This window comes from Poecilia reticulata, linkage group LG2 (assembly GCF_000633615.1).
Source record: "Poecilia reticulata strain Guanapo linkage group LG2, Guppy_female_1.0+MT, whole genome shotgun sequence".
Lineage (NCBI taxonomy): Eukaryota > Metazoa > Chordata > Actinopteri > Cyprinodontiformes > Poeciliidae > Poecilia > Poecilia reticulata.
In genome coordinates, this window is record NC_024332.1 from 33,154,477 (window position 1) to 33,168,106 (window position 13,630).

Sequence of the window (13,630 nt, forward strand, 5' to 3'; positions counted from 1 at the left end):
AAATGAATTTTCTAAACCACTTTTTACTCATTTGGGTTTTCAATATTTGAGGCACACAGATGATCCGATTATAAACCTACATTGCCCGTTGACTGGCGGCGGAGGAGGTGGAGGAGGGGGAGCAGACATGCCTCCTGCAACTCCTGCATTGTTCTGACAGGCAGCCATCCCATTTGCCCCCACCCTGGCACCCGCCAGACCCTCCACCCCAGCCAGTGAAGAAGGCAGGATTGAGATGTCTCCATCTCCCTTTTTCTGGATCCGGATGGTTCCCTGCTTTTCCAGCTCGTGGATCTTCTTCTCCAGCTTACTCTGGCGCTGGATGGCCTCATCCTTCTCCTTAAGCATCTGCCTCAGCGAGTGAATCTGCGAGGTGGAGTCTTTGTAGACTTCCTGCATGGGGAAGGAAAGGGAAAAAGAAGAGCTAGCGATATTAGGAAGTAAAGCTGGCTACAGTGTGCTATTTAAATGAGAGACATTGTAATYTAATGTGCCTAATTTTTTCAGCTGTAAAAAAATGTAAAATGTATGCATCTTGCTCTTTCCATTTTTTGTGTTGGCCTATTAAAATACAAGTAGGTTGTGGTTGTAACCWGGAGTTATCAATCCTTTTGCAGGGAAATGTAGCAGTGGATGCACCATATTTCCAACAAGTAATAAAGATTTAAGTAAAAAAAAATAAAATAAAAATGTTGGAGTAAGAACCGACTTTGATGGCTTCAAGTTCCTTGTTCCTCGTCATCAGCTGTTTTTCCAGCTCCACAATCTTGGCCATAGCTTCATTCTCCATGTCCTGCAGCTTCTCTGTCATCTATGAGAGTGAAAGGGGGCAAAGGTCACAGATGAACATGTTGCAGAGACAATATCCAACTCAAAAAAGGTCAGGGAGGGCAGCGATGTAACGCATTGATCGTGTTCATGTCTTCATAAGTTWGAAATTTTCAGGAGATTAATGTTTTGCACATACATCAGTTTGCTATGACAGGAAACATTATAATGAGCATTTAACTTTTTCCAATACATCAATCAAATCATGCAGCAAATTTATGCTAAATGTCAGAGCATTAATTCAAGATTCACTGTGTCGTTCAGTATCAACTCAAAGACACTGCTGAACAACATTACACTGCACAAGTTCACATAGGAGCATACAAAAATGTTAGTGCCACTTATAAAAGAGGCATCTATAATAAATAAACAAATGTTGTTGTTTTTTTTTTTTGTAATATAATAAAATAACACTTGTGGCTTCTCACGTGCGACATGTTCTCCTCCAGCTCCTCCACTCGCTCCAGGGCAGCATTTTTGGTCTCTGCATCCTCAAGCAGCGCTCCAACGTCAAACACGTTATCCAGGTAGGCCTGGATCTGAACCTGGAGCTTATCGCTCTCTGTGTGCTTCAGTTTCTGTAAAACAGACAAAAAATATAGTGATTAAAGTCCACTTTCTTTCCCAAGGACTGCATCTATCTCACATATGCAGGTTTGCAAAAAAAAAAAAAAAAAAAAACTGAAAAGCTGTTATTGATGGCTCTCTATGCTGGACATCTCAGGGGTGCAGTAACTACAGCAGGAACTGTGGACCTTTAGCTGGGAATACTCAGAAGGAGTTCTGTGTAAATCGCAACTTACGTCCAAGTAGTCGTCCAAGCCCAGCTTGGTGAAGTCGTACTGTAGGTGAACTCTAAAGTTCATGTCCTCCACTGAGTGCACAACAATGTTGATGAACTGCATACATGCAACCTGAAGAACGTGAAGAGACAAGCAGAAGAGTCAGTTAAACAGCATTTTTTTTTATTAGCAGAGATAAGTTAAAATTGAAGACAAATAATGCTACACAATTTGATTTATGCTCATTATTCTGATTTCGRGTAGAAGATTCTGACAGTATAATAATGCTGAGTAAAAGTAGCAGACATGGTATTTCACTTTCAAGACAAGAATGCTTAATATAATCTAATTGATGTAAATAAGAAAGCTACTACCGTTCTCATATTTGGACAAATTTGGTTGTGGTCTGTTAAATATTTACAAGATTCTGAAAATAAATTCACACTTTATAACAGATACTGACTCTCCATGGGAAAAAAAGATTGTACTTTGTACAACCCCCTTTTGCCAAAAAGACAGTACTTCGTGTTCTCCCATAACATTGCACGGGATAAGACAACACATTATCCTGTCTACAGATCTATTGACAAATCATTTCTCTTGCAGATTCTTTCTGCTTTTTATTGCAAAACGTCCATGAACTCCGACAAGTTTGGGTTTTATGGTTTGGATGCAAATACTCCATCCTATGATGCCGAAGTGGAACAGGTAAGTAGTACAATAATTACGTCAGTAAGAGATCAATCAATCAAAATTAAATAAATATAAACTATGTGCAGCTTCCTGTTCTGCTGTCATCATTTATATCAGTCAGACTGGACTCTTACAAATACAGAGACAGCTAAATGTTCATCTCAAAATTGTAAAGAAAGGTTATTTATTCAAAAGTTTAGTCCAACAAGAGGATATCGGCAGGGCTGTTCGAAATGTTTAAATAGGTGTAGGTGTGAACACTTTTTTATTTTAATTCAGTCACTATCTGTTCTCCTTGTTGCTTTTTGTGGACCCGTCTCATCCACTAAATGATTCAGCCTGTGGATCTCACATTTATTTTATTTTTCTCAAAAAAAAGAAAAACAAATCACATTACCGATTACCAATAAAGTTTTAAATAGTTCATTTTCAAAACTGCTGGCTAAAACAGAGCTTACAGGAGAGAAAAGTTCAGCTATTTGGATCCATTTTAACCCAAGCAGATGGCCAAGTAATGCAATTGAAATCTATTCCCAGTAATTACTTTCAAAAAGTGAAATTTGCAGTGAAATATTTCAAGGTTTTATTTTCTCCTGACATGATGTTCTCCAGCAGGAAGACCCTGACATCCTCCATAAGGAAGGTAAACCTCAAAAGGCCATTGCTAGAGAAGTTGTTTGGTCACAGAGTGCTGTATCAAATCATCTATTATAATGAGTTTATTTGAATTCACCATGAAGTCAATGTTGTTGTCTTCATTCTTGAAGTACTCCATAAGCTTCTCAAACCGCTGCGTCTCCACGCATACCTGCAACGCAAAAGAGTCCATAAAATTAGTGACCAGTGTTATTATGAAACCATAATCATAAACTTAGCAAGAAATAGTAAAAAGTAAGAAGACTCAAGATTTCAGCAGCTGCTGCAACATATGAACCACCAGCATAGGTGAAAAAACACCTATAAAACAGTCTGATGATACTGTTCTCAGTCTTCAAAGTGATTACTGCTGATCTAAATTATTCATACCCGCCTGCCTTAATCCTATTTACAGCAGACACTGTATACTTTTTGTAAACCTTATCCCAGAAATAAAGTGTTTTTGTGGCAAAAAAGCCTATTTAAAATRGAACTTGACATCCAGAAAAACRTAAAAATGGGGTAGATTGATGTTTGGCTGATCAGAAAGGTCACTGGGAGGGTAGCGAGGCAGACTGGGACAGAGTATAATAAAGAATTCAGTAGAAATAGGCCTGCCTGCAGTCAGTTCTCTGTAGCTGCAAATCATCTCCAGTAAAATAAAGCTAACTGCGCTGCTGCCTAATTATGAAAAAAAAAAGAGAAATCTCCCAAAATCTGTGACCCTGCTGCTGTGGTTTCACACCATCAGAAGCATTTCTCAGCCTCCGTCTCATTAGGTGAGCTCTTCTCTCCCACTAATGCCACCGTCGCTGAAAGCGCCACACTCAATATTTAATTCAGAKGTGTAAATATTACATAAACTGCGCTCGCTCTACACTCGTAAGATGTTTGCTACAAAATGAGGCTGTGGTTAGCCCCTAGTTCTCTCCCTGGCAGCCAGGATACCTCCCTCCAGACAGCCACAGGTCAGGAAGGCTATCTTGAACATCTGTCGCTGTGCTTTTCTGAGCTTTGATGCGCCTGACGAATCTTGTTAACACGCACGGAGCGGTCTTGTCTGATGGGTGGGTTATCCTGTGCTACACAGACAGACCGGTATCTCTGAACCCTTTGAAGCAACACCGAGGGGGAATCTGCCGGAGAAGCATTCCTCCAGGACCGAGAGATTGTTTGAAACGATACAGTTGGAATGTAAAGACTTAAGGGTCTCCCTAAAGAATCCCCAGTTTACCATTCTTTAAGCTGGTCATACCTCCTTGAAGTTGTCAAAGGCGGAGAGAATAATTTCATGGCCTCCTCTCACAAGACAAACTGCCGCCAGGAGCTCCAACACCAGAGCTTTGGTTCTGTAAAACCACAGAGAAAGTTATGGCAGGAGAGGTTAGCAAATATTATGTTTGCCATTAGAGAAGCAAATATAAACTTAAAGTGTAAAGTCAGTAGTGTTAACTAAATATCGTAATAACCCCTCATCAACAACACTGCAGTGCCTCGCAAAGTACCATCAATTTTCCCACACTCATGGCTGCAACCACAAACCTCAGTGTGTTTTTATTCTGAATTTATAAGACGGACCAACACAAAGTAGTGGATAATTTTCAACTGGAAGGATATTTTACTTTCTTTTCTRCAAGTAAAAGTCTGACTTTAAAGCTGGGTTAAGTAATAAAAAAGACCATTATCTGAGAGTGGAAAGAATACATTACTATGCATGCGAAAACACCGATTGTACGTCACCCTATAAACACCATCCTAATCAAGAACTATTGTCCAGAAAAACATCATTAATCATTTGACAATTTGTTTGACTGTGATGCTGTGGGGAAGCTTTTCTGCAGCAAGAACAGGAAAACGGGCCGAGTTGATGAGAAAACAGATGGGAGGCAAATGCAGAACAATTCTGGAAGAAAATCTGTAACAGACTGCATGAAGACGGCAGATTAAGGTGGAGGTTCAACCCTAAAACTACTGATGGGGCAAAAAAAAAAAAAAAGAGCACAAAATTKAATGTGTTGATATTGGTTTACAAAAATGTTCTCGTCTTTACTCAGYAACAGGAACAGGATTTGGGTCAGTCCTCCATTAAAGAGCTTTCTGCGTTTGGCCAAATTTAATGCATTTTTAAAAATTTATCTGCTGCATGGCAGATTTATATCATGTCTTTAGTTGTAATCTGGGAGTGAACAATATAATTCAGAGTGCTACGAATGGCCCGGGGTCATATTCTGAACACCCCTGATTTAGCTCAAAGCATATTCATGACAATATCCCAGTCAAAGTGCAAACCTAAATCTAATCCAGAATCTGTGCAGAGACAATCACACCGAAATCAAGCTGTTTTTCAAAGAAGAATGGGTAAAAATGTCACATTCTGCAGCTGTAATTGGAGTGGATAATGGTTCTATACAGAATTGGCACCACACATTTTAGCCTTTCATTTGTAAAATAATAATCATTTCCCTTTCACCTCAAACGTATGCTCTACTTGGTATTACCATCACATAAAACCCCAACAAAATAAACATTGTGGTGGTAATGTGACAATGTGTTCAAGGTAGTGTTAATACTTTTGCAAGGCTATGTTGATTATATTAGGAACATCAAATCATCAACATGTCATTTGTTGAGTATCAGCATGTTTGTGTTGTTTTCATTTTATTGATGCAGGATTCATTTGCCTGAAGGAAAGAATATGTGACATGTGATGCAAAGAKGTTTCACATCAACTTTTCAGGACATCCTGTAACCTTTGGGCATTGTTTGAGAACTCATGCATCAATCCATCCACACACACACACGCAGACAMACACACAGCAGAGGCTTTCCAGCAGTGATCTCTTTATGCATCTGTCTGTGTAGAGGAGTCTGCTGGTAGAGCTTTTTATCTTCCTTCCTTCCTGATGGATGTCTCAGAGCAACGAATGCACTTGTACAAAACGACACAGCTAATACTCTGAAACTATGGATGTAATTTTACTAAAGCACAAAATCTAAACTGAGAATACTGCAGTAAGAAATTTAACTGCTTAAAAACAAACTAGCAGCCACAACAAAAACATTTGGAAGGAAAGAACAGATTTTATTCACTGTGATTTTTAATTATCTGCAAAGTGTTGCTAACTTTCWCTTTGATTAATGTCCAACAATCACATTTTCATGACTTCTTCCTTGATCTTACCGTGGATTTTTATTGTTGAGACTTAGTGCAATTTCATTCACAGCATGTGGGTGTGACATGACCATGTTGAAGCCATACTGCAACACAAATATAATGGAGACAAAGACAAATAACAGATTAAAAACAGGGCAGCCTTTAAATATTATTGTACATGATGAATAAGATATGGAGGGACAGCAGGGGAGCAAATTGAATTTAGCTTCAAATAGATGGTTGTGCATCAGCCTGAAAGGTCATGTAGTCCCTGCAGATAAAAGAAAGCTTACCTGATAGTTCATGATGGCACGTAGGCACATGATGCAAACATGGACATCGTCCTTTTTACAGACGAGTCTGGAGTTTTTCAGCGTTCTCCTGCTCGGCAGAGTGCTGCAGCTTATAAAACAAAAAGAAAAGATTGAAGAAAAGTTGCTAAAAAGGGAAAATAGTGCATGGGTTTCTAAATGGAGTGTCAAGTCGGTTTGTGTCTGAACACGTGTGAAAAGCCTGGATAAGCAAGAGAACAGATGCTATTTGTAAATGAGAACAGTAACCCAGCGCCTTGTTCGTATAGAGAGGCTGTTAAAGTGTCAAGCCACTTTACAATACCACAAACAAGGCTATATGATCTACTKCCACACACAGGGGCCACAGGATGGCTGCTTTGTTTTAGCTTGATGTCCTTCACTTACATATCAATCACAGCTAACATAATAGCAGCCAGTCATTTGCATGCAGCAGGGTGACTGTGCAACTTTACGAGGACAAAAAAAAAAACAAGGCTTCTGCGACGACGTAAGTGCTGATCCAGTTAAAGCAAAACTGTTTATTTGCAAACTTTACAAACACAAGTTTCAATTTCCAAGTCCGAGTTCAGTAGAAAAACATTTCTTCAGGCGACAGTTTGACATGCTGATTCCTGTCAGACTCCCTGCCTGTAGGTAAAACTTATCAGTGAGTCACAGCAGACTTTTTTTTTTTTTTTTTTTTAAGAGGCAGCAGATTTTGGATGAAGATGCGTAAACATTATGTGTTAGAGTTAAGGGAAAAGTACTTCACAAAACCAAAATAATCAAAATGACAGCCGCATATTGAACAAGTTACCCAAAATAATACATAGGAGTAAAAAAAGAAAGATTCCCCTCCCAACTAATCGTCCTCTTAACATAGGTGAAGTGGAACTAAGAACAGGAATAAATTCACAGGAAATGAATGTGCTATGACATGTCTGAAAGAGCCTTTTGTTCTCTGTTCTGCTGAGCAAATTTATACCTTACAGAAGAGAATAAATAAAGGGGAAAACTAGACCAAAATAAAAAAACAATTCAATTGGCTGTTGTGTTTACAGATTTCTGTTCATGATGAAGGCGAAAGCAGAGCGCAGTCGAAACATAAGTCATTCATATTCAAGATTTACTCCTTTTTAGTATGTTAGGTGGGCTGCACAGTGGCACAGTTGGTAGAGCTGTTGCCTTGCAGCAAGAAGGTTCTGGGTTCGATTCCCGACCCCAGTCTTTCTGCATGGCGTTTGCATGTTCTCCCTGTGCATGCGTGGGTTTTCTCCCAAAGTAGAGCATCAACTTTGACAGTTGGTTTTAACTGAAATTGAACTGAAAAACGTAAGGAGGAAATTATGAATCATGTCAAAACAAGCGTAAACATACTTGCGTGTAAAACACGTAAACTGCATGTCGAATCCAGCTGAGCTTTAGAAACAAATGATAAACCTATGTGCACTATATAGGTGACACACTGTTGGAACATAACCGCAGCTTTCTTACACCAGTTGACTTCGTGTTGGAGTAACATAGTAAAGCTGCCCTGCACAATTCTCCAACTATGATAAAATATACATCGCTGCCAAGAAAATGAGACCACTGGATCAGAAACGTAACAGCCCGAGTGATCCAAGAGAAACGTCGTCACAAAAATAATGTAGACAATGTTTGAAATAGAAATTATGCATGAACGAGTTGGATTTGTGCTTCATTTGATATAGACATGACAACACAGTAGCTTTAAACTTCAATGTATTGAACTGAGATTCAATAAAGGCCTATATGTAAATGACTGAGGGACAAAAAGGAAAAAAAAAATCCCGATTGACATGCGAACCAGACAAATTAACAAACAAGGTTAATTTGCTTTGTGAAAAATCTGATTCATGTTCTGGAGAAGGACAAAAACAGTTTGAGCAGAAAAGATTTTTAGGTTTATGTGACAAGTCAAAAATATTTGTTTTTTCAACAATACAGACGAGTAATAACAGTTTAATTTGTGCCACATGGAAAAACCAAACACTAGAACTACACTACAGGCTATAAGATACAGGGCTAAGATGTCTACATGTTGCTAGTGATCTCCTAACTCCTCAGACATACCGTCTCATCTGAGTACACTTTGGACAGTTCAACGAACCCGGCATCCTACAAGAGGCAATTTGAAGAAAGCAAATACAAATGACTTAGTTTGGCTTTAATAAACCAGCTACAGATTATTTTAATACTACCTAAACAGCAAAAGGTACAATCTCTGTCTTCATCAAAACACAGAAACATTTCTAGAAGCGATCTATAGTAGCCATTTGAGAATCTAGGCTAAGTTCTGCACAGGAATGTCATTCGAGGAGTAACACAAGCAGCACACAAACAGAAACAATGAGTGCAGAACAAACCATTTACTCCAAGAGAAGCAGAGCTCAGTCACACGAGAATGAGGAGCACTAGGAGGAGGGAGCAGGTTGGGAGTACAAATAATTCACTTTCCTGACAGAAACAGAAGGACAAATAAACCAGACAGCTCTAACAGGGAGGTAAAAAGTACAATAAGGAAGGGGTGCTGTGTGTAGGGATGCATATGTGAGCGGCAGTCTGTGGACGCAGCATTTTGTGTGTTCATGTGTGCGTCTCAAGAGGGAACGGGGAAGTGGCGACCTGCCTGCTGTCGAAGAGTGGCGGACAAAAGAGCAGATGACTACTGATGAAGACGGCGACAAAAAACAGAAGAGACAGTCAAGACAGCTGAAGACACTGACCATTTTCACATACTGAACATACTCCAGAGCAGTGACACAAGAGAACCAGCACCATTTACTTAACTGACTGGAACAAGACAAATAAAGCACCAGAATGAAGTGGTGGAAACCACTTTTGTCCTGAGGTTTTGTAGGCAGCTGACGGACATTCCAACAATCGATCTTTGAATTATGTCATGTTAAAAAAACAAACTTCATATTATTTCTTGACTGTGTTTTTGGTGACAGACCAACAGAAAGTAGCAACAAGGAAATGATTTGCATTTGTATTCATCCCATTTACTAAGATAAATGTTCAAAAAGTCTGTCTCTGGTTGAGTAATTCTGGCAGACACTGTCAAAAGATTTCAATGTATTTGCAGCAACAGATAATTTTACAACACATCTACTCATATCCAACATATCTAGGAGATGGACTCCATACTTCACATTTTTACTTTCTACTCTGTGTTGGTCTATCACACAAATACCAGTAAAATGGATTGTTTGTTGGATTAACATAACATTTCAGGAAGTTTAAGGGGGAAAAACTTCTGCAAAGCAAAAGTTAGACTTATCTTTGTCTGACAGTCTTGAATTAATAATAGTAATAGTAATAAAGCGTRTAAAATATGTTTTATTATATATAAATATTACGTATGTGTGTGTCAAACTCACACAGAACAATTCACTATGCATTGCCTAAATATTATTTTCGTGTAAAAGTCTTAAAAGTTCATGTGGCCCTTGACTCAGTAATGCTCTTTGTGTACGAAGTGCTCAGGTAAACCTCTTCAAATTAAGGATTAGAGGCAACAGACGTCAATATGACTTCCATACTGAGAGAATAAAGCCATGACAGTGGGGATTAGAGAAATGATGCATGAACAAGTTGGATTTGTGCTTCAAAGTATATATTAGCCAGGGCCTTCTGAATAAMCAGCAGTGGAGTCCTGTGTACCTYGGATTTGGAGTTAGTTTGGTGTTTATAAATATTGCCCTGGAAAGAAAAATGACCTACAAAAAGATCTAGTGTGTCGCCTGAAAAACTGCCAGTCATGTGTCACAATCATGAGTCTGGGTAGYTAAAATCATAAAAGAAAAAGCCAGACAAAAAGATTTTTTTTCCCCCCTTCCATGTGTTTTAAGCCATTTAAAGTCTTAGAGACCCCATGACTACACAAAGAGGCAGCTGAGGCATCATAAGAAATGTGTGACTTCTCAAAATAATCACACTGCTTAAGCCAAGTGCTGAAAACAGAAAATGGGGAAGGAACGCAGTTGCTGGGTAACTTTGTCACCATCAGGTAAATGTAGAAACGAGCAGTGATGTTTGTAGTACCGTAACGTGGAGTGCCGCCCGCCACGAGTGATGCCGTTCCCCGTGATGTTGGCTGGCAGGGTACCCCCTCCATGCAGGTCCTCTATAGACCGGCCCCAGGTCTTGGACTTGTCCATGATAACTTCTGTATTGTTTTCCAAGCAGTCGCCATCAAAACTGGAAAATGAGACGTAGATGAGTCAACGCTGTGATAAACCTTTCCAATTGTGAAAAACACTTTATTTTGCAGTTATTTAACAGTCTGAGCCACAATTAAGGACCACCCAGAGACTTGCTATACTTTGGCTGAAGCAGCAGATTTATTCCCTAAATGTTACCAGATTTTAAAAAAATGATAAAAGCAGCTTTGTTCAATGTCAGTACTGTTGCTGACTAGTTCAGCAACAGTACTGAAGTAGTCAGTRGTTCAGTACTACTGATAAAGTGTTTATGTTTGTTATTGGACTTTCTAATCAGAAGTCCAATAACTTCTGATTAGAAAGAAGTTCTAATCAGAACTTCTTTCTAATCAGAAGTTGTTTTATTCAGCAACTGAACTACTAGTCTACTAGTAGTTCAGTACTACTGAACTACTAGTTCAGTACTACTGAACTACTAGTAGACTAATAGTTCAGTTGCTTAATAAAACTTTTTATTCAGCAAAAAGTTTTACTATGCACATTTTTTGGTTGTCTGTTTTTAGAGCTCTGAATGGTGATCACTCAGGCATAAAATTAGCAGCGTCAGTGTCTTTTCCGTAGTCTGTCTAATTTAATGGCTTTCATTTTATCYTCTTTTACCTTTCACATTTTCCCCATTGGCATATTTGTTCTTCTTTCTTGCTTTTCTTTTAAGTATCAGATCATTTTGATAGTATAAAAGCTTGTAGCAAGAACCTTTGAAGGAAAACTACATTCCAGTATCTTTAGCTRAACTACTGGAATGCAGTCTTATTCTTACACCTAYGATGTCTTTTGTCATCTTCCAATACCTTTGTGGCAAAAATTGACGCACGCCAAAAAAGACATTACTGTACATCAGCATTTTTTCCGATTTTTTTTTTTTTTTTCAGATTCATCTTATACTTCAGGCCTGATTAAAACTGCTGGGCAATCAATTACCTTTAGGATTTAAACACTTTCACTGCGAGCTGTAATTCTTGACAGGATTTTTGACAGATCAAAGATAAGCAACAAAACTGATTTGATTGCATTATCTATTATTATGTACTGCCAAAAAWTTCTGCTTAAACAACTTTTAGTGCAAAATTCCCCCACTGACKTCTATTAAAATCKTACATTCCTCACTGCTACAAAAAAAACATAAAACTTATGAGACCATTTCATTTTTTAAAAAGGTGAGATGTTTGACCTTTAAATTTCTGCCAATTTGTTTTGACCAAAATAAAAAAGTTAAAACAGCTTTTTATTTTATTTTTTTTTTTAAATCACTGGCTTCCGATTAGAAAGTCCAATAACCAAAACATAAACACTTWATCAAGTTGTCATATGAACCATGACATGTCAAAGTCTAATGACCCAGCAGTGAYGCCACTGTGGTTTTGTGCGTTTAAACATGTGAAGCTAAACAAATGAAATGTTTCGTTGAAGTCGGTAGCGACTAAGGTATTTTATCCCACCCAACCTTATGTGCTGTTCCAGCACTRTATAAATATAATATTACAGGAAACCTCTGTAATGTGGACAAACCATAATCACACAKGCTGAAGTCAAGCGATGAATTTAAAATTAAACAAAAAAGGCCACGGGAGCTCRAACAGGGACTCTGTTCGAGTGACTAATAATCACCCAGTCAGTTCATGAATAGCAGCATACGGCTGCTATAATACACAATCTGTCAGCGACGGTCAGCGAGTGACTCAGTGTTTCTGACAGCAGAGAYGGTGGAGCTGGCGCTGAGTGGAGAGGCATCAGCATCTGTAGAATAGCAGCGTTGTGCTGGTTCCTCTGAAACACTGTTGCCCACAGAGGATGCATGCAGGGACTTACGTGACAGCGTACTGCGCGAATGAAAGGTACTCCACCAGCACGTCCAAGCCTTTGTTCTCTTCATTTAAGAACTCCCTCACCCACCTGAAAAACAAACAAATATAGAAGTTTATTGTAACATAAATTTGCTAATAAACTGTTGTGGCCATCAGTTAAATTTGAATGGACATTTACAGAAATAAAAGTGCAAGACAGATATGCTTGTACAATTACAGGAAAGTGAAACAAAACAACACTGCTGGGAATTAAAAGCTTTTGTGTTTTCTTGTARRACCCTTTTGAGTTTCTTCTATTCTGGAGACTTTCTAATCAGGCCTTGTTCTGGTTTTCTGATTTTGTATGAGTTCTTAAGAGCTTTAAAGCATGAAAGAAAATAAACACATTAAAAAAGTTTATCAAATTATATACTTGAGTTCCAAGAATGAAAATGTGAGTTCTTTCTTTTAATGTATTTAAAAAACTTTCAGAAACCAAATCACTGATTTGTTCATATGCAGCTTTTTCAAATGTTATGTTACCTATTTAGTTGCCTAGAATTCATAAAAAWWTTTTAAAATAAACAATTACAAATAAGCATCCAGTCTTCCAGAGCAGTAGATGAATCCCACATGCAAGAATTTATTCAAACAGAGACATTCACAAAGTGTGCATCATAACTGAGCTAGCCTCAATTTAAGCCCAAAAGACTTGCAGCTGTTACGACATCGACGGTGGTTCTATAAAGTATTGACTTAAGCCCCTTTCGCACTGCAAGGCCCGGAACGGAACGGCACGCTTCGGTCCAGTTCCACCCGTACTGCAGCCCTGATGTGTTTGCATATAACTGAGCCTGGCATCGAAGCTGTACCTGACGTCATTATTTTTTAAACTAAACAATGGTTCCGATGTAGCCAACCAAAGCCACTTCCTCAGAGATGCGGCGGAAAACTTTCTCTTTCCTCGTTGACCGCTCTAGTTCATTCTGTACTCGTTCATCAGCAAGTAAGCAGAAGAAAAAAAATTACCTCATCATGGGACCAGGTAACAGCAGAATATTGGGAGGAATACATTGCAAATTAAAAATAATAATAAAAATATTAAAAAGAGCACTTGTCACAAAATACAGTGAAAACAGTTTAGTGAGAGCCAGCTAGAACCGATCAACGGCTGACTGCAAAACAACCAACGGCTGACTCTAAACCAATCAGC

General features: G+C 38.6%; 1 protein-coding gene across 1 annotated transcript in view; it reads right to left on the reverse strand.

The window, feature by feature from the left end:
- The window catches only part of fmnl2a (formin-like 2a), a 58,738-nt gene that overhangs the window by 13,620 nt on the left and 31,488 nt on the right, over positions 1-13,630 (reverse strand). Inside the window, exons 5-16 of the mRNA XM_017309273.1 lie at positions 12,443-12,526; positions 10,455-10,610; positions 9,037-9,075; positions 8,481-8,525; positions 6,387-6,495; positions 6,121-6,197; positions 4,195-4,288; positions 3,037-3,111; positions 1,632-1,742; positions 1,257-1,406; positions 710-811; positions 81-393 (exon numbers count right to left, since the gene is read on the reverse strand). Coding sequence (XP_017164762.1) covers positions 81-393; positions 710-811; positions 1,257-1,406; positions 1,632-1,742; positions 3,037-3,111; positions 4,195-4,288; positions 6,121-6,197; positions 6,387-6,495; positions 8,481-8,525; positions 9,037-9,075; positions 10,455-10,610; positions 12,443-12,526 — 1,355 coding nt within the window. The remainder of the gene's footprint in view (positions 1-80; positions 394-709; positions 812-1,256; positions 1,407-1,631; positions 1,743-3,036; positions 3,112-4,194; positions 4,289-6,120; positions 6,198-6,386; positions 6,496-8,480; positions 8,526-9,036; positions 9,076-10,454; positions 10,611-12,442; positions 12,527-13,630) is intronic.